Source organism: Apiospora hydei, assembly GCF_038363865.1.
Source record: "Apiospora hydei strain CBS 114990 chromosome Unknown utg000009l_segment0_segment0, whole genome shotgun sequence".
NCBI lineage: Eukaryota > Fungi > Ascomycota > Sordariomycetes > Amphisphaeriales > Apiosporaceae > Apiospora > Apiospora hydei.
Window position 1 is genome coordinate 2,408,060 of NW_027117368.1, and position 25,969 is coordinate 2,434,028.

General features: G+C 54.5%; 10 protein-coding genes across 10 annotated transcripts; 4 read left to right on the forward strand and 6 right to left on the reverse strand.

The window, feature by feature from the left end:
- Nucleotides 1–654: 654 nt before the first annotated feature.
- On the reverse strand, nt 655–1,388 carry PG997_012522 (cytochrome c oxidase polypeptide IV; the record flags this gene model as incomplete). The annotated part of the gene is made up of 3 exons (XM_066816836.1): nt 655–813; nt 973–1,232; nt 1,373–1,388. 3 exons carry the CDS (start codon nt 1,386–1,388, stop codon nt 655–657), a joined length of 435 nt encoding a protein of 144 aa, XP_066662528.1.
- A 1,670-nt stretch (nt 1,389–3,058) lies between these two features.
- Nucleotides 3,059–3,720, reverse strand: PG997_012523 (nudix domain-containingprotein; the record flags this gene model as incomplete). The annotated part of the gene is made up of 2 exons (XM_066816837.1): nt 3,059–3,424; nt 3,451–3,720. 2 exons carry the CDS (start codon nt 3,718–3,720, stop codon nt 3,059–3,061), a joined length of 636 nt encoding a protein of 211 aa, XP_066662529.1.
- A 3,633-nt stretch (nt 3,721–7,353) lies between these two features.
- On the forward strand, nt 7,354–8,906 carry PG997_012524 (eukaryotic aspartyl protease; the record flags this gene model as incomplete). The annotated part of the gene is made up of 2 exons (XM_066816838.1): nt 7,354–8,500; nt 8,560–8,906. 2 exons carry the CDS (start codon nt 7,354–7,356, stop codon nt 8,904–8,906), a joined length of 1,494 nt encoding a protein of 497 aa, XP_066662530.1.
- A 320-nt stretch (nt 8,907–9,226) lies between these two features.
- On the reverse strand, nt 9,227–11,863 carry PG997_012525 (beta-glucosidase; the record flags this gene model as incomplete). Its single annotated transcript, XM_066816839.1, has 4 exons — nt 9,227–9,569; nt 9,614–11,343; nt 11,457–11,636; nt 11,714–11,863. The coding sequence occupies 4 exons, from the start codon at nt 11,861–11,863 to the stop codon at nt 9,227–9,229; spliced, it is 2,403 nt and encodes an 800-aa protein (XP_066662531.1).
- Nucleotides 11,864–12,368: 505 nt separating this feature from the next.
- Nucleotides 12,369–14,308, reverse strand: PG997_012526 (uncharacterized protein; the record flags this gene model as incomplete). Its single annotated transcript, XM_066816840.1, has 7 exons — nt 12,369–12,683; nt 12,748–12,984; nt 13,034–13,177; nt 13,238–13,408; nt 13,471–13,545; nt 13,595–13,709; nt 13,866–14,308. The coding sequence occupies 7 exons, from the start codon at nt 14,306–14,308 to the stop codon at nt 12,369–12,371; spliced, it is 1,500 nt and encodes a 499-aa protein (XP_066662532.1).
- Nucleotides 14,309–15,051: 743 nt separating this feature from the next.
- Nucleotides 15,052–16,964, forward strand: PG997_012527 (uncharacterized protein; the record flags this gene model as incomplete). The annotated part of the gene is made up of 5 exons (XM_066816841.1): nt 15,052–15,254; nt 15,351–15,776; nt 15,832–16,417; nt 16,477–16,863; nt 16,938–16,964. Coding segments are annotated over 5 exons (1,629 nt in total), but the record flags the coding sequence as incomplete, so codon positions are not given.
- Nucleotides 16,924–17,324, reverse strand: PG997_012528 (uncharacterized protein; the record flags this gene model as incomplete). Its single annotated transcript, XM_066816842.1, has 3 exons — nt 16,924–17,102; nt 17,169–17,265; nt 17,292–17,324. 3 exons carry the CDS (start codon nt 17,322–17,324, stop codon nt 16,924–16,926), a joined length of 309 nt encoding a protein of 102 aa, XP_066662534.1.
- Nucleotides 17,325–17,841: 517 nt separating this feature from the next.
- PG997_012529 (uncharacterized protein) lies at nt 17,842–20,133 on the forward strand (the record flags this gene model as incomplete). Its single annotated transcript, XM_066816843.1, has 9 exons — nt 17,842–18,000; nt 18,067–18,096; nt 18,241–18,424; nt 18,480–18,634; nt 18,746–19,095; nt 19,223–19,594; nt 19,667–19,746; nt 19,801–19,878; nt 19,946–20,133. 9 exons carry the CDS (start codon nt 17,842–17,844, stop codon nt 20,131–20,133), a joined length of 1,596 nt encoding a protein of 531 aa, XP_066662535.1.
- Nucleotides 20,134–20,928: 795 nt separating this feature from the next.
- PG997_012530 (uncharacterized protein) lies at nt 20,929–23,343 on the reverse strand (the record flags this gene model as incomplete). Its single annotated transcript, XM_066816844.1, has 1 exon — nt 20,929–23,343. The coding sequence occupies one exon, from the start codon at nt 23,341–23,343 to the stop codon at nt 20,929–20,931; it is 2,415 nt and encodes an 804-aa protein (XP_066662536.1).
- Nucleotides 23,344–24,811: 1,468 nt separating this feature from the next.
- On the forward strand, nt 24,812–25,720 carry PG997_012531 (uncharacterized protein; the record flags this gene model as incomplete). The annotated part of the gene is made up of 1 exon (XM_066816845.1): nt 24,812–25,720. One exon carries the CDS (start codon nt 24,812–24,814, stop codon nt 25,718–25,720), a length of 909 nt encoding a protein of 302 aa, XP_066662537.1.
- Between the last annotated feature and the right edge of the window lie 249 nt (nt 25,721–25,969).

Here is a 25,969-nt window from a genome sequence, read left to right on the forward strand (position 1 = left end):
AGTGTCATATACTACCTCGGATCAATATGGATGGGCACCCCAGACACCAGAGGCCCCAAAATGAGGTGGTACAGACATCATCATGCCTTTGTAGTATTGCCACCTCTTCGCTTGCTCACCGCAGGAGGCTCACCTGACTGCCTTCTAGGGGAGCCCATAGGAAACGCCAGGTCCAATGATTTGGCATGGGCGTATCGCATAGATGCACCATACCCAGTCATCACGCCATGCGCTATTCTCGTTCTTACATTTACTTACCTGCCTTGATAGGTAAACCCGGGCCTGAGTAGCTGCCTACATGATGGTAATATCAGCCATGACACGGTAAGTAGATACGTTAGATGCATTGCAAAAGCAAGTACATGTCACACGAAACATTCTCAATATAAGTCTATGTGACTCGGCGCGTTATCATCCACCCTGGTCAGCACGGTGCCTTTCTCAAACGGATTATGCATACATATCGCGCCCGGTGTGGGCAGGCTCTATACACATAGGAACTCTTTTACACTGCCGATGGATTCTTTCTCTACTAATCTACAGCCGGCATCGTCCGATGCATCATAGTTCTCCCTTGCCCGACTTCTCCCTACCTCCCCCTCTCTCTCTCCAAGTCTCCTGATCACACACAGCTTAGGGTAGTGTGGCGGCGATTTACCAGTACTGGGGCTTGACGTAATCGGCGAAGGTCTTGGGCTCCTCATAACCGTGGTGGTCGTGGTGGCCGTGGCCATCGTCCTGGGGTCCAACGTACTCCATCTTGTAGACGCTGCCGCACTCGGGGCATCGCTCCATCGGTCGCTCGCGGGACATCTGTCAAGTGACACGGTCAGTTTCTCCCTTCTACCATAGCTAGAGCCACAGTATGGTGTAGTCTTTCGCAGCTAGACAGTTGCCTGTTCATTGCGGACGGACACTCATAGCCCGCAGGCGCAGGCCATAGTCGAGGGAAATAGGGTTGGTTGTACGTACACCGAGCCAGTGAACAACGTGGGAGTCGGCGGGGTAGCCAGTGCAGCCAGCGTACTGCTCGTCACCAGCAGACTTGACCATGATGGGGTTGTCGATGGTACCCTTTCGCGACGCATCGAGGGGGCGCATGTCGAAGATGTCGACGCCCTCCATCTTACCCAGGATTTCCAGACGCTCGAGACCGGTGGACTGCTCGAGATCGGTGGGAACGGTACCGGGCGCGGCACCGGGTCCGATAAGGTCGTCCTCGGTCTTGACGTCTGTGGGAAAGTGCGAAATTCCATGTCAGCCTGCCGCCCAAATGATGTTTCTGTTCAATTGGCTCCCAATTGACCCCCATCGCTTCGCGTAGCCAATCCAACACTTAATTGGATCCATTGATCCGAGGGGAGCAGCGTACCGGCAAAGGCCTTCATCTTCTGGCCGACGGAGGAGTGAGGCTCGACGTTCTTGGCTCCGGCATCTCCTGTAGTATCGCAAGATTCAATGGTCAGCTGGGAGAGGACGCATGACGTGGTGACGGTGTTGCGGCGGTGCCTTACGTCGCAGGACGGACGCGGTGAAGCTGCGTCGGATGACGGGGAGTGACGGCGGCACGGCGGGCGGCCGCGACAGCAGTGCGTTGCAAAAACATTCTAGGTCGAGGAATTGAAGAGCGGAGAGGTTTCGGGTGGGTTTGTCGTCGTGGGGGGTGGTGGTGTTCGATGGGACCTCAGGTGTAGGAATAAGAGAGGGATTTCTACTTTTCCTTGCTGATTTGATGATACTCTCTCGGCAGCAATGGCTCATAATCGTTCGAGTCAAAACCCGAGCAGCTCCAAATCCAGCCAATGGGCGTTCACCCTTTTGGGGAGCTCATCAATCCTCCACCCACACTTTCGTCCTTCCTTCCACCCACCCACGGCTTAGTCATTCAAGTCACGTGATACTGGACTCCTACGACAGGTAAAGCAGTCGCATCACTCCGCATCGCAGGCAGCAAGCAGATGTGAGCGTGGTGCTCACAATGATGTCTTGCATGGCCATGGTTTTTTATTTGTCAACTTGATGTACATCGCTGGTTGACTGTCAGTCTTCAATCGTCGTGATTTCTCGAGGCTACTATGATGCACACCAAACCTCCCCTTCCCCAACGTCATGTCCCCTTGTAGCACATAGCCTCCCTATATTTAGAGCAAACTACAACAGACCTAAGTAAAAGCGTTTTATGGGCAAAACTTTCAATGAGTGTGATACTACATATTTAATGGTATTTTCCCCAGACAGTACTTCCAGACACGGACCGCCCCCATAGGCAACCCCCATCGCCTCGTCCGCAATCGATCATTGCATGCGAGGCTCGGCTTCCGAGTGGCCCAACTATTCGTTTTAATGTATGCAACCCCATGTGGGCGAAGCTCCCTCCCGGCATCGAAGCCACTTTCTGCGTACAGTAGGCTTTGGCTTCCTACTCCGGTTCTTTCATGGCCAGACAGGAAGAGTCCCCGGCCGGGCTTGATCTTTCCTCGGGAGTCTGTTGTTATTGTAATCCGACCATTAAAAGCGCGCTGTGGTAGCGGATGTGACTATTTCTAATAATAGAAAAGCACCAGACTCCTTTACCATTGCAGTCGCCGAGATGCATTGCCAACACCATGATGTTTTTTTATATATTCGTAGAAGGTCCTTGTTTGGTTAAAGGAGTAGCGTATTGAACACCGCCCCTCTCCAAGTTCCGTGCTTGAAGACCGTCAGCTTAGAGTGTCATCCGCAACATCATACAAATTCCCGATATGCTCAGGGGAGGGGGTTGCGGTTTTCCAAGGAAGGGTACGAAAGCAGAATGGAGATGGGTGGTGAGTTAATGGCGCAGTGCAGATAGCAGCTGTTACAGCAGGTTTCACCGCAAGAGCTAACTTGTTCAGGCCCGGCACGTTTGCGAAAAACATGGGCGCCACTTCATTTGTTATATGTAATAGTCGGGCCATCTGGGCTTTGTGTAGATACCACGTTGGTTGGATCACTTCGTACTCTGTGTGTAGCTACCTAGCGATGATTCGCGATGGTCGCCGTAGTCCGTGGGCCATACATATCCTGCGCTGCCCCCTCATGACGGCGCCTGCCCCCTGAGTTCTCTCCGCAAGCGGAAACCTTCCAAGATGGTCTGCTCCTGACTGGTGTGAGTGAACTCGATATCCGTCTCGCCGACCCTGTGTCGCCGGCATTCCTCCTCCGTGGCCCAGAAGAACGCGGCATGCTCCTCGGGATCCAGCTTGACCACCGGCGGCGACTTCTTCCCGCCTTCCCCGTCCGCTGCCGCCTCCACGTCGACCAAGAAACTGATCTTGAGCATCCGCCGGCCCCGCCGCGTGAAGAAGGCCATAGGCTCGTCGACTTGCGGCCCGATGTGCGCAGCGCGCAGCCCGCTCTCCTCGCGCAGCTCGCGGGCCACCGCGTGGAGGATCGTCTCGTCCTCGGCGTCGCACGCGCCCCCGGCACCTCCCAGCGCAGCGGCATCGAGTCGTGCGCCGCGCGCTGAACGAGCAAGATGCGGTCTGCCGTTGCTTCTTCGCCGCCCCGGCCGGAGCTTTTGCTGGATGTGTCGGCGTCCGGAGAGAAGAAGACGAGGGCTCCCGTGCCGAGACCTTTGAAGCCCGCGTTGGCGGCCAGGTAGGCGGCCATGGACGTGGCGTAGGGGGCGACAGAGGGGTCAGAGGTAAAGGGCGACAGCGCCCCTATAGCTGCTTTTGGGTCTGGTGTTGACGTCATTTTCAAAGCCCCCGGGTTGTGTAATGAAGGAAAGAACAAAGGCGAAGAGATCGGTAGGCAACAAATTCGAATCAGCGGCTCGTGGAGCGTTATTGTGGGCAAACGGTTTCAGGACAATAATGAGCTGAAACGGCTGATGGTGATGGCTGATTGACCGGGTGTGGGACAAGTGATGATCGAGGCAGCGGTCATGAAATGCCTAAGCGTGAGACGCCGTCAGTAATTCGGCAAGGCAATGGAGCAAATTCCTCGGTGAGGAAAAATGAAGACGCCTCGGGCTCCGTACCCTGCGTGGGTTCAATTGCCAATCTGAAGCTGTGGAAATCAAATCGCGAATCGATGGGCAGAACAAGGAGTGTAGTTGCAGGTGCTAACTGTATGTGACACGAATATATGCTGGTTTCTTGTTTTCGGGTCCGCTCCGGAGAACATCGGGTTAGATGAAGTCGGCCTGTCGATCTTTGCACCGCAAACACCCCCGGGCTAAGTGGGTCATGGAGTGCGATACTCTTCCCCTCCCGCCTCTAGAAGACAGTTACTAATGATCCAAGCCAACAAAGGAGGTGGCCAATTGTTTAAGTCTTTTGAAGACGGCCTTTCCAGAAACGAACGGGCATGTGTATATCATCCAGCAGACACTCACTGCGTTACACCATAAACACTGGCACGGGTCATTTGGAGGCTGGGAGAACTTGCTCGGTAAAATGATCGCCAGTCCGTACAATTAGCAGTAGTTCATCATCATGCGATAGGAAACCTTCCTAGACTCGTCATATAGCTTTGTTAGCTGGTCATCAGCCTGATTCACTGGACCAAGCTGGAAGAGATCAGACAGCCAAACGGCGCCTCTAGACGTACGTGCTACGTTAGGTTGGCATCCGCTCAAGAATATGTATGGTCCTTATCGGTGGAAGGAACAAGTTCATACCGCAGCTTAGAGGATGAGCACATTTGGTACAATATCATCTTTACCCGCGACTAGTACTGGGCTTGGCCGGCCCTCTCCGTTTCTAGCTCAAGGGCTTCAGCTCAATTGAACGCCCGGCTTGGAAAAGTGAAACAAGTCATATGAGCCCGTCCGGTCTTTAACATCCCCATAATCAAATAGATGGCCAATCAATATGATATATAGATGAAGCGTGGCAACATCTGTCGCCATCGCAGGGCCTCATTACTGTGCTCACGGTCACTGCAATGGCGGATTACGCGGCCCGGTTGAGCTACAGAAACGTACAAGCCAGCACAGCCGGACGAAGTGCGTCTTAGGACCACGGAGCTCGTAAACCGGTCTGCGTACGAGGCAGGCTGGCAGGACACGCGACTACGTTAGAGCTGGGTGCAGAATCCGCCGGTACAAGGAGAATGTTGGCGGCTTCAAGTTCTAGCCTGTCACGGCGGCGGCGGCACGTCTATCCTGCGCATGATGTCGTCCTTCGTCGTCCACGTGAAGAGACATCTGGCGTGGCGAGACTATTTGATAATGCCTTGCAATATACCACGGTGTTCAAAGACCTACTACCGTAGTGAGGTCCGCATCGACCGGCGAGCCATGCTCATCCCCCAACGCCAAACTACTCAGCCGCGCCTTACTCGTTCGTGAGGATGCCTCATCATTAGATACGAAGATGGAGCTGAGCGGTGTTCGAATTTGTCAAAGAAGACTGCGCCTGTTGTTGTAAGTCTTCCGTGGCGTCAAGTAGAGACGGTGGGGTCTACCCCAAACGTTGCCGGTCTGCACGTTATTTTCCGTTGCCCGACTATCCGCGAAGAGTGTATCAAAGGAGCGAGGCGCTTCCTCTTAAATGATTTGCAAAAAATGTTTACTGCAGAACATGGGACGGATGCAGAGGCCTGTCCGTCCCGCATGAGGCTTGCCGTGGATCCGCTGTTGTTACGCACCAATGGTGAAACACGTCAACACACCCCTGACCCCTGGCCTTCTGAGCTCAGGTTACAAGTTACAACTGTGCCAGTTGAACTGTCACTGTCCCGTCCGCGCTGACCATGTCTCAAACATTTCGAGCATAAGAGACCCATTGATCCATCCATGAGCTGCTGGATCTATGTATAGGGACGACTTCCAGCGGGCGACCTAGGCGACATCCAACCAGATCGTGCGTGCATACCTGCAGACTCGCACAGCATGAATACTTACTTGAGTAAGTAACCAGCTTACTGTAGATGGCCCTAACGGCGTCCCGGGCTGAACGCTACTGCCATGACAGTACGCCACGCCCCATCAGCTGAAAGTAAAGGAAACAGCCGGTGACCGGTGACCTGTGCTGGGGAAACGAGACGAGTTCCAGGTATCGGATGCTCGTCGGATGAACAAAAAGCCCAGAGAAACTGGCTCTCCGCCCAGACCGTTAGAGGTTCAACACATTTATTAGTGGTTCAGCGGGTGGCCGACCTGCCTACCTAGGTGGGTGTCGTCCGTAAGTGCCGCCTCTGGGCCTCTGGGCCTCTGGGCAGAGTGCTGGCCTGTTCTGTCCCGCCTAAATGCCAAATGCAGGCAGAGTCGCATCGACATCCTTGTAACGACAATGCGCATCTCACAGCAAAAAAGGCAGTCCGTTTCTGGTGTTTGATCACCGCTGCCAATCTCCACCCTGCCACCACCCTCTTGCCTCTCTCTCTCCCTCGGCTCTCCCTCTCACTCGCGCTTGGCAGAGGGAGAGAGTTGGGATGGCATGGCAAGTGGCAGGTGGGTTTGTCCTACGGGTTCGTCGTACGCCCGGCCGGGGGCTTTAGCGAGTGCTGTCGACATTAGTGGACATGATCCTGGGTTAGTGTGTCCAGTCGTTGGAGCCCTTGGAGCCCTTGGCGTCCGCCCAGTCGTCGCCCAGCGTCGCCCAGTGTTGCCCAGCCCGCCCGGCTCGTCCATTACCCAGTCGTTGGCTCTTCCAAAGCCCGATCCGTATGCAGATAGATGAATCGCTGCGGTGCCGCCTCCTAATCTAACCTACCTATCTATCTACATACATACTTGCCTGGTCTATCTCGGCTTTCTGGGCTTTTTGGTTTTTTTTCTTGGTTCCGGTCGTCATTCGTCATCCTCGTCGCTTTTCCCTTTTCCTTTTCCTTCGCCTGCATCCGGGATGCCTGGCTAATACGTCGCTCATTATTCCAATTTTTGCCTGGCCCAGCCGCCAGCACTGTAATTGTTGGTTGTACCACAGTAATCGCCGGCGAAAACGACGAAAGCAATCGCGATACCTTTTAATTCTCTCCCTCTTACATTTATACTTATATACGTTGCGTCGCTGGCTCGGTTTATTCTTTCTTTTTGCTGCTGCAACTACGTCCGCCCGCACTCCTTCGGTTACCCCGAAGCTGACTCGATCTACGGCTGTACGGATCTCCCAGTGGCTTCATTTAGACGACCTTGTCTCACCACCGTATTTGACTTTGACTATACTGGGCCTATATACTCGCATCCTCCATCGCATATAGCTACGCTTCTCAGGCATAACCCGGACTATACCCTCTCTGACATCATCCGGTTGGCCCTGTCCGGCTGTCCCGTGGAAAGCATCAAGAGGTGAGCTTGCTCGAAAACACCTTGTATATTAGACTACTAACATTTGGCTTGAGATTGATGCTGCATCTGGCACGAAAGTGACTAACATAAGAATGACGGCCCTGTCGTTCTTCCTGGCTTCCTCAGTCCTGGCTCTGGGGACGCAAGCACAGCATGTCGTCCCGCACAACGACACGACCCGGATGGCCACCCATGGTGCAAACTGTATCAGGTTTCAGGTCTTCCATTCGACCAACCGCGAAGTCTTTGGCGATATGTGGGAGAAACGCGGCATCGAGACGTTGGCCCTCGCCAATCGATCGGATGTGGCGTACTATGCGAGGCTCGACATCGGCAACCCGCCGCAGCCGAATTTTGTTCAGCTGGACACTGGCTCTTTCGAATTATGGGTGAACCCGGATTGCACGAATCTAGGCACAACGTCTGACACACGGTTCTGTCAGGCCGTAGGGTCCTATGTTCCGTCCAAGTCCATCACGGCCAACGTTATGCAGGCAACCAAGACTCTCCGATACGGCATTGGAAGCGCAAACATCCAGTATGTCACCGACGACATCGCTTTCGAGAACTCGAAAAACTCATTAAAGAATGTCCGATTCGGCTTTGCTACCGCGACCAAGGATGAGTTCTCCGGGATTTTGGGCATTGGCCACGGGGTCAACGTCACCCTGGGCTACAAGAACTTTGTCGATGAACTGCAGGCTCAGAACGTCACTAAGACCAAGGCTTTCAGTCTCGCCCTCGGCAGTAAGGATGAGCAAGAAGGCATGGTCATGTTTGGGGGCCTGGACACAGCAAAATTCGCCGGAAATCTGGTGACCTTGCCCATCGTGCCCGCCGCACAATCACCCGATGGAGTCCCTCGATACTGGGTAGACATGAACTACATGAGCCTCACGCCCCCAAGCGGGAAGACCAAGAAGTACGCCAATACCACGATGGCCGTCTTTCTCGACAGTGGCGCAACCCTCACTTTGCTTCCGACCACCTTGGCCGACACCATTGCCGCCGACTTTGGCTCCCCGGGCACGGATGCCAACGGATTCTATCCGGTGGATTGCTCTCTGAATAAGATGCCAGGGACTGTCGATTTCGCCTTCCCGGGCTTGACCATTCGCGTGCCCTACAACGAGATGATCCGAGAGGTCTCGACCTCGTTTGGCCCGTTGTGCTACCTTGGTATCTCACCGAACGAAGACTTCGTTCTGCTCGGAGATACCATGCTGCGATCTGCATATGGTAGGTTGCAAACTCCCCCCCCGGGTGACGAACCTGACATCCAGACTAACGATTCGCAGCCGTCTTTGACCAGACCAACAACGCCATCCACCTGGCTCAATACGCCAACTGCGGCACCGAAGATATGGAGATCATGCCTGACACGAACTTTGCTTCCATCAAGGGGAAGTGCAACCCACCCAGCTTCAAGCCCGCCTCTGCGCCGCCTACATCCACCAGCCGAGCGCTCCTGCCTACCAGTATGCCCACGGGAACCGGCTCTGGCAGACCGACCGCTGTTGGTCCACCATCTGAGGCGGAATCGACTGTATCTGGTTCGGCGGCATCGTCCACGAGGAGCAATCTGAGCTGGCTAAGCATGTCTGTTTTGTCGGTTGCTGTATCCAGCTTGGCAGGTTTAGTATAGAGTCACGAAGACTGTGTGCATAGCGTTGGCATTAGCATTGGCATTGGATAATGGCGTTTTTTGGTGTATATACTTCTTCGAAATCCGCTCGACAGGGCGGCGCCTTGCACATATACTACCCAGAGCAGAGTGTTGTTCAGCTAATAACGGGCTCTCTCTCTGTAACATGTTTTGGACATCCGAAGCGGCCGAGGACGCATAGCCTACTTAATAATACAATAGTGTCCTACTCCTTCGTGTGCACTCGAGAGACCCGGGAACCATTTGCTGCCTACAATATGAATTCCGTGAACGCTGCCGATCCGTCACCAGCATTGGCTCTACATACCCAACTCTAATTCTTGGTACAGTCTAATGTCGCCAACTGAGAAACCCAACATGAAGCTGTATGTCCCATTCACAAACACCCAATCCTCTACCTCCGCATTCCACACTTTCAAGTCGTCGGTATTTACGCGAAGATCCACCAACGTGCTTTCTCCCGCGCGAAGCGATACCTTCTTAAACCCCTTGAGAAGCTTAGGCGGCTCTTCCGCCTGCTCCGGATATCCTACGTAGAGCTGGACCACTTGACGCGCCTCTACCGGCCCCACGTTCTCCAGGACCGCCTTGACGGACACGTTGCCAGCGCTGTTGTTATTGTCCCAGGTCGCCGCGATGCCGCTCAGGGAGAAGTTGGAGTACGTCAGGCCGTGGCCAAGGGGTACAGGGGCTCGACGCCGCCCGCGTCGTAGCCCCGGTAGCCGACGTAGAGCCCCTCGGAGTAGGGCACGTCGACCGCGTTGCCGATCCGCACGGCGTCCGCGAGCGCCTGCGGGAACGTCAGGGGCAGCTTGCCGCTTGGGCCGACGTCGCCGAAGAGGAGGCGCTCGAGCGCGAGCCCGACCTGCTGGCCCGCGTACCAGGCCTCGAGGACGGCGTCGACGCGGTCCTCCCACGGCATGAGGACGGCCGAGTTCGTGTTGAGGACCACGACGGTCCGCTTCGAGAGCGCGGACAGGCGCGCGATCACGACGTCCTGGTCGCCCGGCAGAGACAGGCCGAGGCCGCTGTCGGCGCCCTCCGAGATGCGGTCCGAGGCGAAGATGATGCTGACGTCGGCCCATTGCGCGAGCGCGTCGGCCTCGGCGTCCCGGGTCGCGTTGCCCGCGTCGACGCCGAGCGTCACGCCGTAGGCGCCCGTCGAGAGGGAGTAGCCCATGTCGTACTTCAGCACGAGCGGGACCTCGGCGCCGGCCTCGAGCTGGGCGACGCCCTGGACGGTGTTGCCGAAGTTGGCGAAGGACATGTTGGCCACGAGCGTGCCTCCGAGGTAGAGCAGCGCCGTGCCCTGGCCGTAGAGGGAGAAGTGGTACGTCCCCGTCGTGTTGGGAAGGAATGTGCCCTCGTAGATAACCGAAAAGACTTGGGGCCACGACTGCCACAGCGCGGAGGGGTACGAAGCCATGGTGATGTTGGGGACTAGCTCGGTCTGATTCACTGACCCGGAGAAATTGGTGTTTGTATAATAGGTAGCCCGTATCTCTCCGTCCTTGAACATGCTGGATGGGATGGTGGGAAACTGCCCGGTCCCTGGATACGCCTCGGCATACTTGACCGATATGTTCTCGGCAGCGCCGCGTCTCTCCAGAGCTTCCAGTGGCGCTTGCACCACCATCGTGGAGTCGATGACGAAGCCGCCGTGGTTTTCCGACACCTGCACTTCTGTCGTCGCATCTACACCGAAGACCGCGATCTTGGAGTACTTTGCAGATGAGAGCGGCAGGGTAGACTCCGCGTTCTTGAGCAGTACCGAGCCGTCCTCGACCATCTGCTGCGCCAGGTCCAGATGGGCTTGGGTCCGGACATGCGCGACAGAGTCGCCAGCTACAGGGTTGTCGATCTGCCCAAGCTTGAACATGTACCTCCAGACCCTCGCGACCATGTCGTCGATCCGCGCGGACGGAACGCTGCCGTTCTGGACGGCCTCGACTAGGAGCTCGCCGTAGTAGTCGGGGAAGCCGTAGGAGTCGGTCAGGTCGCCGCCGGGCATGTTGATGTCCAGCCCCGCCATGACGGCGCCGACGGTGCTGCGCGTGGAGAAGTACCAATCCGCCACTACGAACCCCTCGAAGCCCCAGTCCTGGCGCAGCGTCTGGTTCAGGAGCCAGTCGTTCTCGCAGGCGAAGTACCCATTCAGCCGGTTGTACGAGCACATGACGGAGGCGGCGTCACCCTCCTGGACCGCAGCCTTGAAGGCCGGGAGGTAGAGCTCGTGCAGGACGCGCCGGTCGACCTCGGCGTCAACCGTGTCCCAGTCGGGCCCGATGCCAAACCGGTTCGTGTCCTGGTTGTAGGCGGCGAGGTGCTTGGGGCAGGCGAGGGCGCCCTGGCTCTGTATGCCTTGCACGCCCGCCAGGGCCATGCGCGCCGTCAGCCAGGGGTCCTCGGAGAAGGTCTCGGCGGCGCGGGCCCCACAGCGGCGAGCGCAGGATGTTGATGGTCGGCGCGAGCACCACGTTGCGGCCCTTTCCCAGGTGCTCCTGCGCCAGCGCCTGCCCGTACGCGTACTGCACCGACGTGTTCCATGTGCTTGCGGCGACGACGGGCGCGGGGGAACGTCGTCACGTTGTTCATCGAGTTGCCGACGCCGGCGGGGCCGTCGCCCATGCAGATGTCGGGGATTCCCAGCGTACTGTTCCCGCTGATGTGGCCGATGCACGCATTTACGCCCGTGCCATTGTCCGTCAGCTATGTAAATGTTAGGGGTCAGTTAAGGTATTGAGTGAGGTTAAGGGCAGAGTGCTTGCCTCGGTATCCCCCGACACCATGGCATACTTCTGGGTATCGTTGAGCGTCCTAATGAAAGCTAGGAGGCGCTCTTCAAATGCCAACGACGTATCAAGCCATGGCTTCTGCGCAGCAAGGACGGTGGTCACTGCCGATATGGCGGATAGACTAATAGGGGTTACCCGCATCGCAGCTGGATCGCTTCAGAGACGGCGTGTCCAAGCTCAGCTGGGGCCTAGTAGAAGCGTGTCTCCCAACATACTGAGAAGAGCGAGGCGGGCAATGCGTAGATATGTCATATGCAGGTGGGTGACTCGTCGGGTTCACGCCGCCTGTACGAATGCCGACAACCGTCTTCCCATAAGGTATCCAAGAGAGTTCAATACAGGACCCGATGCAGACTAGAATGGCCTTGTTGAACCGGTGACTCGTCGCAATGGAGTCTCCGAGGGCCACCGACCCCAGATTCCCCATGCCTCCCTTGCTGCACCCACATCGCTCCACACGCTCAAATAGGAAGCTGCATCCTTGGCTGGGAGGTTAGCTCCGGTCATCACCGCCGGTGCCGGTGGTTAGATTGCCGGTGACCATGTGGGGGCTGCCAGGATGTCGACTGGTACAGGGTGGTGTGTGGTGTGTCCATGTCCATTGTGGAACCATGACGGAGTGAACCGGGGTTTCCTTGTCGACTGTCTAACGATATTCACCACCACAATCCCCCATGGCTTCGAATATCTCATGCTGCCTGCTCTTCTGCAGCACGAGCTCAATTGATCGTTGGTCTTCCTCGTCCAATGACCAGCCCAGGCTTGCCATGTTCTCTTCCGTATGCTCACTGATTCCCATCCGGGCCCCCACGATAACGGCCCCAACGTAAGGGAAATCCAGCACCCATCGCGTGGATACATTGGAGACGCTGACCTTGTGCTTCTCGCCAATTACCTTGAGTGTGTTGAGCAGTTCTTGAAATAAGGCCCAATCTCCCCAGGATCGAATCATGCCATGGTACTATAACGTGTTTTCGTTAAAAGGGGGTTGCTCAATATCTCAAGTCTTGCAATTTTCAACTTACTTTGCGCTGGCTTGGCGTTATTGATTCGTCGTAAAGGTCGGGCTCAGCTCTCCCAAGCCATTTCTCTGCTAGGAAGCCTCCGCACTGCCACGAAGAAGTCATAAGTAAATGGCAACTAGAAATATCATTTTGGTTGGAAGCCACACTCACTAGGGTACCATAAGTCAGGAGCTTGATATCGTGCTTCTGGCACAGTTCACCCATCCGCACCGTTGGTCTGCTATCAACCAAAGAGAACTGCCATCACGTCAGTCATCCGCTAATTTGATCAGGCGTAGCGACTTACCTGTACTTGGTTCGAATGGACTTTGATTCCATTCTGTAATACTTCCTCCATATAATGTGTATCAAAGTTGCACAGCCCTAAAGCCCCTACGCGCTCGTCTTCGGCGAGATAGCGCAAGGCGTCAAGATATTGTGGATCGTGATACTACGAGAATGTCAGCAATCGGAGCACGGCTGCTGAGCAAAGACTATAGAAGAGCCCTACAAACTGCCAATGGAACTGTAGAAGATCTATCCTTTGGGTTTGCAACCTCTGGCACCGCTCAGACACGTTGGCACGAACGGCATCGCGGGTAACTGTCAATGGATGGAAGACGCAGTATTTGGTGGCGGCGAAAAGTGCATCCCTATGCGGGTATGCCGAACGAAAGCGACCCTGGTCAGGTAAGATTAGCATTGCTCCCCGCAAACTTGTAGATGAACATGCGTAAGACTCACGAATATTATCTCAGCGTCTCCGTAGTGATCGGCCATATCGAAGGCAGTGAAGCCACCTCGTACATGCTTGACGAACTGGGAGAGGATCTTTGCGGTTGGCGCCGAACCCCAGGCAGGACTCGACAGTTGCCACAGTCCCGAGAATACTCCGGGGCAGCTCCCTACCATCCAGCGCGAATGTCTCGGTGAACTCAGGGGGCGTCACCTGTTTCGCCCAAGTCTGTTGCCTGATCCGGGCCCTGTTCAGCCGGGACTCCAAGTAAGCCCGAAACGGCGGCGAAAGCCCGACTAAAAGGATACTCCATAGACGTTTGCGCAACTGACTGCCGTCCATCCGTCAGAACCTGGTGGAGATTTTGGACCAGTAACAGCTCCTCTCCAGTAAGTTCCCGTACCCCTGAGGGTACCAATAAGGTCTTTGCACAGCTGTGATGGCCTGGACGACATCTCCGTCGATAGATGCCATAGTATTCGAGACCCAGGACTCCTCCTCCCCGTCTCCTTGTAGCAGTGTATCAAGCGCTTCCTTGACAAGGTCTCCTACAAGAGGAAGTGCCTGGTAACATAGCCCACACCCAACCATGCAGCGAACGGTGTTCCGGGTCGAGTCCAGCCACTGTGCACCCGCCTTCGTGGTTGGCCGCGGAGCAGCCGGCAAGGCAGTCTCTTGGACATACCTTCGAGTTTCCGCTTCGAAGGTGCCTGTGATCTCCGGGTGCGCAGCCAATAGGGACCTCACTACCACCCTCAGTCCGTCCGCGGGCAGGTTCTTGATGATGGTATCGGTCATCATGTTCACGTGGGCGGCTTTCACCCTCGGCTGGCTGGAGACTGCCATTTCGGGCGTATGTTATCGTCCAATGGTCTATGAGTTGATTTTGTAGCGAATGAATGCCAGCGCTTGATGTGCCCAGGTCTGGGCAGCCGTAGCGAGCTATATTGGTTTATCCAAGCAGTCTTTACTTGTACGAGAGTGTGCAGAAGTATCAAGTCGCTAGGGAGGTGTAAGTTGCCGTTTGTTTGGTGGGTCGCCGGTGTTCATCAACTGAAATGCCGGCCACTCTCGGCGGGGTCCAGAGGGGTCATACCTAGAAGTGTATCATCTCCGGCGTCGGCATACCCCCAACGAGTATGACTAAATCAATTGTACTTCCTTCCCTCTGTAGAACGCCGGTCTGACATGGATGCTTTCTGAATGTCGTTGTTACCTAATACCAGCACGCTGATACCCAGACAGACCAGAGCGCCTGCATAGGGCGAGCCTACAATTTTGATGGAAGGGAATGGCTCTGAGCGTTCGAAAACGAGGTGAATGAACCTGAAAAAACGGCTCTCAACATCTCCTTATATTTACTGATATTGTTCTGTTCTCGCAGTGCCAATAAGGCTTGTTTAGGATGTAGGAAGGTCAAGATGAAGTGCCAAGTTGGCGAAATTGGATCTAGATGTGAGAGGTGCATTCGGAAGTCACTTCACTGCGATTTCCAGGAACACCATCGTGGTAGGAAGCCAGGCTTCAGGATATCCAAGCCAAACGCCAGACGGCCGGTAAGGGAGCATAACCCCACTGCAACAAACCAGAGCATAGCAGACGATGTGTCCCAGCCGCAGAGGGCAGATGAATGTCGTGATTGGCAGACTGGCAACCTTCAACCACCAGGCATTTTGAACCACGCCGCCACTCATGGAAGATTCTCCCTGCAAAGCATCTTGGAGCCGTCCTTTCAATACCGCCACTACAGGTGTCGACCATCACCCCTGATGACCCTATCAAGCTTGGTATAGTTAATATGCGCATCGCGCAGTCCCTCTTTCAGAAGTTGGCCATCGCTTGCCCTTCATTATCATCATGAAGATACCCAAGCTAATCGATGTCCTAGTTTCATGAACTCTCTGAACCCCTATATCAGCCAGATGGACCCAGGGCTGCACACTTTCGACTATGTGCGGCAGAAGTGCCCCTTTCTGTTCACGGCCATGTTAGCCGCAGCCGCCAAGGCTCTCCACCCGGAACTGTATCCCAAGCTGCATGATCACGTCGAGGAGCTTTTTGCTCGGTATTTCCGACTCGGCAGGAAGTCAACAGAGATAGCCCAGGCCGTGCTGATCATGACCTACTGGAAGGAGCCAGACGACAGCCGCGCGTGGGTTTCTCTCGGCTACGTGATCCGCATGGGCGTAGATTTGGGTTGGCACCGCTTGAAGCCTTACACGGTAGACCAGGGAGGCTGCTCAAGCGACACACAGAAGCGTGAAGTGCGAAACATTCAACGCCTGTGGTTCATTCTCTTCGTGTATGATAGGAGGTACGCAAGGAAGCGCCGCAGCAGCGAACACGCCCGGAAGCTAACGTTGAAGCAGTATGAGCCTCCAAACCGGTAAGCCCTGGATGATTGAGAGGGACGCGTTCATCGAGTCTATCGAACCTTGGTGCAAGGACCCGTTAGCTATTGCCAGCGACAATTTCCTTGGAGCCCTGGTGACTTTGCGCCTGTTGAGCTCTGAGGTCTTCACATTGCTAGGCCCGAAACCTTCCAAGGTGGGAGGTAATCAATTACACAGCCTCGAGTCGCTTCTATCTATTATCGAACTTCGAATTGAGGAGTGGCAACGCAAGTGGCTACGATCTGTAGTAACAGGTGAGCTTCATTTCTGTCCGTATCTAGAACGACCAGCATGCCTAATGACGTGCCCGTTAGAGAGCTGTCATTCATTCCTCATACGGTTTTATGGCACGCACTTGCGCCTCCAACTCTTCTCGGTACCGCTTCAAGAGATTCTCACAAACAAGGAGCCGGAGATCACAACCAATCTGGAGGTCTTTTGGGTTAGTTATTCGAACGCAATGGAGGTGCTGCAACTTATACGTAGTTCCGCGACTTGGCTCTACTTCGCCCAAGATTCAATCCATGTGATGACGGCTTATAGCGCGGCCTTTCTGATCAAGGTAAGCCGAGACATTACTGTACTAATTCAACAAAAAAGGCACTGATAGATATGACACAGCTTCTTCTATCGACGCCCGAGTACATAACTAGCCGAATCGAAACCCAAGTCTGCGACGCTATCCGTTCAACTGCAGACGCATTCTCTGGGCAGTCTTCGCCGCCAGGCTCAAGCTGTTGGTTGCAAGCACGATTTCTTGAGAGAATAGTGATGAAGCATGCGGAGAGAAGACGCAAACGAGACCTCTTTAATCCAATACAGCACCTGCAAGTGCTCCGGCGGCCTCTGATTCAATCCTCGCTGTATGCTCTCTCAGAGCAAATGAAACCACGCCGATCCAGGGGCGTTCTACACCGCAAGCTCAAGACGGCCATATTCATAGTTATCGGCACCCTGATGAACTTGGACTCGATTTTGCTTTCTCCACTGATGATGGGGGTTGGACTGGTATGTTCAACAGCGCTGGTTTCAGCATCCAAGACGGAGTCTTCTTCGCCTGATCTCCAATCACTTTTCCAGAGGCACCACTGTGGTCTCTGCGTGGCTGAAAGTGCGGATTCCATCCCGGACGATCTTGAGTTGGGATGGGCAGTTAGGATCGGGGCACGCAATCAGGGCGTCTGTAGACATCCAGTCATTCTTGGAGGTGACCCTTTGCTTGGCGGGGAGAAGCGGGAGCACCGCCGCTATTTGTTGAGTCAGTAAAGAAAAGCCGCAACACCCCGGGAATTGGAGGCGGGAATAAGACTTACACAAGCTATAGATGCTGATTCCTTGGTTCGGGGGCAGCTCCAGCATCTCGCCCTTGAGCGTGAAATAGTCCCCGGCTTTGGCTCCACAGAGGATCCTCTTGCCAGGGGGCAGACGACCTCTACCCGAAGGTCGTAGAGCTCGAATTTGTCATCCATGATGGGCCCAGAAAGCTGTAATGATCCAAGAGACCAAGCAACGGTGCTATTATATGACTCTCTTTGGATCTCACCACTGGAGAAATGCGTTCATAGTGGTTCGAGTCAGAATTCTCGTCTGCTATAAGCAAGTATTTGTAAGTGGGAATCCTATAAACTTGACCCCCTGTTTCCAAGTGGGACAAGTCTCCGCAGACCGGCGTTTAACCCCAATGCCCCGGCATCCTATGGCCGCGTTACCCCAATTCAGCGTTGATAGTGGTATGATAACTGCCAGCTTTATCTCTCGGACCCTGGCTTCCCCGAGCTAGCTTATCACGTACCCGGCATGGGATCCCAAGTCAACCCCGATCCTCCACTGGAGTTGCGCGGCTCGTGGTGGCCGAAAGGTCTTCCGATGCCTTTAGGCGAGCTACTATACTCTGACTTAATCAGTTGGTGGTTGTTGCGACTGTGATCACTCTGCCATTTCTATCTAGAATCTGCCATTTTTGCGCATCCCCAATCCGCACGCACCATGGAAAAGGACGGCAAGCATACGGCAAGCTTCAATGCTGCTCCTGACATGGAGGACAGCAGTACGGGCGATGGAGTCACCAGGGCCCGCGAGACCGAGCAGATCAAGCGCGATCTCGAGTCCCGGCATATCAACATGATTGCCATTGCAGGCATGATCGTACGTGCCCTCCGATCGCCTTATATATCTGTTGTGTTGACTAACGTATGATTACGAACGGAAAAGGGGACAGGCCTCTTCCTCAGCTCTGGCACGGTAAGCGACTTTCGGTGTTTATTCTTTCTCTTCCAGTGTCTCAGGAGTAATAAAGGGACCGTTTGCTCAAGCGTGGTGTTTATTCCATTTTGGGACATCATCTCTATTCCCAGGGGAGAAATGCTAATCTTTGAGAATCGGTAGGTCATCGCCACCGCCGGACCCGCGGGCGCTCTGCTCGCATACATAGTCATGGGAATCGGCACCGCCGGCGTCTCCTACACCACGGGCGAGATCACGGCGTTCATGCCCTGCACTGGCGGCTTCATCCGCCACGCGACCAAGTTCGTGGAGCCGGCCCTGGGCGCGGCGACGGGGTGGAACTTTTGTAAGCCTTTGGACCCTCGGGACCAAGATCGCAACCCAGCTGACAGCAGAGAAAGGGTACACCATGGCGATATCGGTGCCAGCCGAGATCAGCGCCGCGGCGACCATCGTGCAGTACTGGAACTGGTGGGTTAGCCCGGCTGTGTGGATCACCGTCTTCCTGGTCTTCATCATGGCCTTGAACTTCTGCGGCGTTCGGCTTTACGGAGAGGTATGTTTGTCATGGCCCCCCTGAAATCGATTACTTTTCTCTGGACCGATCTTGGTAGTGCGTGCCCGCCCCTTTAAAAGCTGTTTCTGACAACCTGAACGTCCTATCTAGTCAGAATTCATATTCGCTTCACTGAAGATCATGCTGATTATCGGCCTCATCATCGGCGGTCTGGTGGTTGACCTCGGCGGTGGGCCCAATCACGAGCGACTGGGGTTCCTGTATTGGTATAGCCCAGGAGCGTTCAATACGTACATCAAGACGGGCAACGCAGGTCGCTTTCTTTCTTTTTGGAAGGTCCTGCTCTCCGCCGCCTTCAGCTACGGAAACATACAGGTAGTGGCCATCTCCGGGTCCGAGACGCAGAACCCGCGGCAGATCATCCCGGCTGCCACCAAGAAGACCTTCTACCGCGTCTTCGTCTTCTATGTACTGAGCATCCTCATCGTCGGCATGATCGTGTAAGTAATAGTGCGAGTAACTGTTTTCATTATCTTGTTCTTCCAGTACTGATCTGGAGGTCATAATCCTACCACCCACAGACCCTTCGACGACCCCAGCCTCAGCATCGCGACCGGCACCGCGCAGCAGTCCCCCCTTCGTCATCGCGTTCGCCCGGGCCGGCATCTCCGTCGTCCCCTCCATCATCAACGCCGTCGTGTGCACCTCGGCCATCTCGAGCGCCTCGGCCTGCGTCTTCATCGCGTCCCGGACCCTGTACGGCCTGAGCCGCGACGGCCACGCGCCCGCCCTCTTCCAGCGCTGCAACCGCTTCGGCACGCCGCACTACGCCGTCGGGCTCACTTGCCTCCTGCTGCCGCTCGTGTACCTCAACGTCGGCAACGACACCGCCGTTGTCTTCGGCTGGTTCGTCAATATCACGACTGTCGCCGGGCTCATCGGGTGGATCGTTATCGAGATCACGTATATCCGGTTCCACGCCGGATTGAAAGCTCAGGGGTATTCGCGAGATGGCACGTCATTTCTTCTGATTAATCAGTGTATTCGTATTGCTAACATTATCTGGTGCAGATCTCCCTACAAGAGCCCAGGCCAGCCGTATGTAGCATGGGCTACCCTACTAGTTGTGTTTCTCGTGGTCTTTTTCTCGGGTAAGTGATTCGCGACTAGCGTTTACGGGGCAAATCCGAGACTAACTATGACAGGTTTCGATGTCTTCGTCGACGGCAAGTTCACTGCTACGGGCTTCTTGACGTGTTACCTAAACGTCTTTATTTTCGCAGGTCAGTATTCGGGTTCCACTGATACTTCTTCTATATGCACGCTCTCCAGCTGACCGTTTGCTTCCAGCGTTCTACATCTTCTTCAAGCTTTTTCTGAAATCAAAGGTCGTTCCTTTGGAGAAAATCGACTTTGCATCCGAGTTCGAGGCCATCCGACAGGAGAAAGCGGAGGCGGATTGGTACGAGGCACAGGAAGAGAAGCATCATACCAACCCCTGGCTTGCTAGGCTAAGTAAACTCATGCACATGATATAGGTTAACTATAGAAACGACGGGGTATATAATACTGTAGTCTGAAGGAAACTTTTTGAACAAAACATAGAATTGATAGCTTCTATTTTAACGATGTTGTCTCGTAGTCTTATATATAAGGTAATTCGCTTCATAACGCGAAATTGATCCTTCTCCTGTATTGCACCGGAACTTCCATTCTCTATGCCAATACCCAGTTCTTACAAGAAGCTGTCTAAGTCCAAATCCGTCATATCCCATGCCGCGTCGCCATAATCGGTGCCTTGAGAAGCTATAGGTATATCCTGCTCCCTGTTCTCTTTGTCGCTCTCTTCCGACACAGATTCTATTCGCTTCCCTTTCTGGTCATGAGCGTCTTTTTGCCGTGCCGCAAGTTCTAGCATCTTCTCATAGGAGCCTTTCGGTTTGTTGTGCGCCGCTGACTCCTGTTTCTTCTCATCCGGGCTCCGAGGTCTATTTAGAGCCGACATAGCCCCAGTAGGCTTATTGGGACAATGAACCCTAGTCTGGCTGACTTCGCACTTTGCTGTATTAATCGCGTGAGGCCCGGCCTTTCTATCGGACACTGGCTCTTTGATCAAGTCCGAGGCTAAGAGTATTTCGTCCAATTCGTAATCGTTATCATCAATTTCGTCATCAGATCGAGGCGGCTTTCCCCACCGGGGACTTTTGGCTCTTTCTGGGTGGTTTCCTTCAGGCGCTTGCTCTTGTCCTGTTTGGCCAAGTCCTCTTCTGCCTTCCTTCGCGCGTGCAAATCTTCTCGCGCAGATCTTTTACTCCTCTCAATAGCCAAGAATGTCAGCTCCCGTGTGCCACTTGAGGTGAAGAACGGTTTTGGTGATGGCCGTGGCGGCTCTCGACTATGTGAATGTGCAGCGCCTGTTGACTCAACAGCCGGTGCCGTTTTGGCGTTCTGAAATCCTTGTGATGGCCGTTGGGTGCTATGAGTGGGAGCTTTGAAGCGAAATGGATTGCTGCTACTACTTCGCTGTTCGTCAGGGGACGCTCCATTTGCAGAGGATCGAGGTGCCACTCGCGGGTGTATGAATTGAGACTGGGGGTTCGAGTATTCCGACGAGGTAGCGAGGGGGTGTCTGGCAAGCTGCTGGACTGCGAGCTGGAGCTCATCGGGGCCTTGAAGGGTTGTGGAGGCTGGTGTTGTACCCCTAAGGACATTTGATCGTTCAATTTTGGCGTCTTTGAATCTGGTGCAACTCCCGATGCTGTGACCTGGTCCTTTGAACCATCATTTGAAGCTCTTCTGTCGTCTTGATTTGATGGTATAGTCTCCTTGGTAGACTGGTTACAAGCACCCGGCTCCAGGGGCTTCAACGGCTTTATGGGGGATGATGTATCTTCTTCAAGTTCTCGGATGTCTTGGGAAGACATGAAAATGTCTTGCGTCGAGAGAAACGGGAAATCCCCATCGCCTATGTTACACTGTTCATGGGGCTGTAATGGTACACGAAGCACATCATTATGTTTCGGCTTCAGTGGCGGTACCGACGGCATCATCCTTGAGGCCGGAGGCATGCGTCGCACAGGTTGTGTGACAGTTGATACCTGAGGCGTTGCAAGAGTATTTCGCACCTTTGACCCCGTGGTTGATGGGGTTAAACGTGGAGGCGGAAGAGGTTGATGTCGTGATAGCGACTTGTTGCGGATATCTCTTGGTTTCTCGAAGATCTCCTGCACTTCCTGAGAAGGACTCGGAAACAAGTCGTCCATGTTGTTTAGCAGGAAAAGCTGCGTGCTGCTGGGGAGCGTATACTCGTCGGTGGTTTCATTTCGAATTGGGGTGTGTTTGTCCCGCGTTACATCAGGTGTTGTTGTATGGGCTGCTCTTGGTGGAGCTTTGGTCCGACTTCCTGCCAAGCCCTCGCTTTCGAACCTGGGTGGCAGTGGAGGTGGTGCCATTTTCTGTACGGTAGCAGGTCTCGCCGGTTTGGCATTCGGCAGGATACTCATGGGCTGCTTGGTCGTTTGTGGCACATGTGGGGGCTCTGTCCTCGCGACAGGCGCTTGTCTAGAATATGTCCCAGCTGATAGCGGCCTTTTTGTGTTAGATACCACATTCGCGTGCAGCTCCAGATTGGCCGCTTTCGAATCCGTGGCTAAAGTCGGGCAAGACGATGTGTGAGATCTGGAGGTATTCTGAGAGGTGGCTTTCGCCAGTCCTTTGGGATGTGTATCTCGAGCGTCTCTATCAGTTTTGTGGGCCTCAGGGGGTGAGACATCCTTTGGGTGCTGGGAGCTGGTGCCTATGCTGATGCGCGAAATAACGGTTTCCCTGGCGTTTGCTGGATAATTTACACACTCTTCTGACCGACGGGGAGGCTCCGGCGGTTCTATGGGATCCGGTGGCCTCGAAAACAGTTGCCTTTGCTGTGAATCGGGAGCTTTGGCCAGACCGGGCTCGGGGTCAAGAGTGACATCCACGAAGAGAGCACTGAAGTCGTCGTCATCTAGACCATCGTCCGCGGAGAAGGATTCATTGGCAGGACGCTTTCCGGTCTGATCTTCAATCTTCGTATTGCCAACAGCGTAAACGCTAGGGCTCGCCAGCGGTGATTCCTTCTCAGCCTCCGTAGTTGGGATCCCTGGAGCTGTTTCCTCCTGTGCCTTGACCTCAGGTGACCTAGGAGATTGGTCACACGTGGTAGCATCAATAGCCTGCTCGACAGGCTCATCCAGTTTCTGACGCTTCGTAGGCCGGCTGTCGTCATCATCGGCATACAAGGTCTCATCGCCTTCATCATCCGGGGTAGTCTGTGGTAGCGAGGGTGGTGAGGGCGGCGGCGGCGGCGGCGGTTTCGGGTCCTCTTCCACCTTCTTGGCAGGCTTCAGTGGTCGCATGAAACGGGCCAGAGTATCTTGCGACGGATGGACCTCTTTCAAAGGCAGGCCCTTCCTCTTCTTGTCTGCCTTCTCTTTTTCTTCTTTTTCCTTCTTCTTGTCCCTGGCAGTTTTGGCGCGTGCCTGGTTCCGTTCTTTCTCGAACTCCCGCCGGATGCGATCTTGTTCCATCAGGTCCTGCTTCCTCTGCTCGGCCTTGGACAGCTTTGGCACCTTGGTGGCGGCCTTGTATAGCTTCTTGGCCTGCTTCGTGGTCATGGGCGGCTTCGATGACCGGGCAGTCGCGGTGTCGCTGCCATCGGCGAAGGCCGATGGCAGCTCGGGGATCACGGAAAAGGTTTGCTGTACAGGCGCCATTTCGTCCAGCCAATTTGTTCCCTCATGTTTCGGGCACCTCTTCTGTCGCGCCGCGAGAAGACCTTGAGGGCCACCGGAATGCGAATAAGGTCAATGGAGAATGAGATGGGCGGCTTATGTTTGTGTACTCCAGGCCAGGCGCGTCTATTGGCGGGGCATACACGTCGGTGGACACGTCGGTGGAACACGCTTTCACGTGGCTGCTACTAAAATTAATGTTCCGCGACCACTATGGCTTGCAGTTGCGGGGGTGAAGCTGCCTATTATACGCGCTTACAGCTACCACTCTTGACACTGAGGCACTTCTTTCAGGGAATCTCGCTGCAACAACGAGAGAACGAGGGAAGCCCTTCTGGGCACCTACATGTAGGAACCAATATGCACAACTTAGATAACCATGTCACCGATCGCTGCAAGTAACCGTCCGATGGGTTCGCGCCTTGAACATGGAGGTGGAGCCGATTAGTGATCTGTCATTTTTAGTGAGCTGCCTGCCAGTTCTAGGCTTCGCAGGCCACCAGCGAGCGGCATAGGCTACATGCACACACTCCTTGAAATAATGAAGCACATAGCAGACCGTCATCGAGTTGAAAAGCATTTGACTATGGTCTCTCAAGAAGAACGATAGAGCATACTTCATTCGAGGATACCAAACAAGACTGGCGAAGAATATATTCAATTAGGCGCATGTTTATTTGTGGGAGCTCGAGCAGGGTGTATGGGATTTTGCTTCTTGGGACTATTACAAGGTAGCGGTATGAAATGAAACCGTTTGTTTGGTTGGGCTAGACCCCCAGTCAGCCCTTGCTTTTTAGAAATCATTGGCCTTTTTGACACGACCATAGCTTGCGGCAATGACATCGTAGAGCACAGCAAAGACGACGCCGGAAAGGTGAATACGCACCGAGAGATTCAGGAAATCCAAGTTTCGATCGGCGGGCTCGCCGTGGCAGTCCCCAATGAAGAGGGTATGAATATTCTCCCTTTCATCAAGGCAAGACTCCCACAAGCGTACAGGCCAGTGTGTTTCAGTGACCAATTTCTCTTTGCAACATGGATCAAGAATAGAAGCCACACTTCAGCCTACAGCCATCCCGGAAAGAGTAAGTAAACTTTCAATATTTACTTGTGTGTATAACATAGAGGTATAGCATGTACATGTAATTACATATCTACAGCGGCCTGGCCACCTTAAGAATGGAGATGTTTCTATTCCCCGGGTATGGCGACCCACTTCCCATGCATCTTTCCACAGCGGCGCAACTCCGCAACTAGGCCCTAGGTTATCGAAGATACTTGACTCATCCCTGTGTCTTGTGCCATTAGTGAGGTGTTCAAGCAGTAAACCTTGGGACCCCCATTGCGTCAGTTGTTTATCTTTCTTCATAGCAAGCACCCGCCGCCTGACTTGTTAACCCCTCCCGTCCATACGACATACGAGGTGATCGCGGTGCTTCAACTACACGACATGGCGATCAAGAACGTTGCCCTCCTCGGCGCCACCGGCGACCTGGGAGCGCCCATGCTGAAGGTTCTCATCGCAGCGGGCACCTTCCACATCATGGTCGTGCAGCGCCGCTCGTCCAAGTCGGCCCCGCCTCCGGACCCCTCCGTGCGCATCGTCACAGTCGATGACGACATGAGCCTCGAGAGTCTACGGGAAGCGCTACAGGGCCAGGACGCGGTCATCGCCAGCTTCCGCCCGCGGGACGTGGACGTGCATCTGCGCCTCGCAGACGCGGCGGCGGCGGCCGGTGTAAAACGCTTTGTCCCCGCCGACTTCGGCAGCTGCGACTCCAGCAGCGAGCGCGTGCAGGAGCTGGTGCCGCTCTTCCTGGCCAAGGTGCGCGTGCGGGAGAGGCTGCAGAAGCTTGCGGCGGAGAAGCCCGGCTTTACTTGGACGAGCCTCGTGACGGGTCATCTCTTCGACTGGGGTTTGAGAGAGAACTTTTTGCACTTCAACCTGAAGACCCGAACCGCCGACATTCTCGATGACGGGAAGTACAGAAGCTCCACCTCGACATTGGAGCGCGTCTCTGAAGCCGTGGTCAAAGTGCTCCAGAACGAGGAGGTCGGCCGTAACAAGATGCTGTTCGTCCAGAGTTTCTGCGTTTCGCAGCTCGATGTCCTGGCCTCGCTTGAGAAGGCGACGGGCGATAAGTGGAAGGTGAACTGGCTGGGATCTGAGCAGTTCATCAAGGAAAGCAAAGCGAAGGCCGATGCTGGGGATAAGGAGGCAGTCGAGGATCTGGTATTTGCCCTCGGCGCTGTAGATGGTGACTGGGAAGGCAAGGACGACTTCGCGATGGCGACATTGGGACTCAGGAACGAGGACCTGGATGAGGTTGTCCAGCGAGTCGTGTCTGAAACGGCATGATGGAGAATGTGTGTATAATCGACTTAATCAATTAATAAAACTCCCAGGCATTCATATTATACTCATGTTTCCTCTTCATGGCTTATTATATCATATGCCTATCATAGAACTTCAGGTATTATGCTCGATGGTCGCTATACCGTTCACCAGATGTACACATCCAATAAAAGGTGCTGGTATTCATACTTCCTCGGCATATCTGCCCGCATCTAAAAGGCCACAAGACGTATAGTGACCCTAGGGTATACG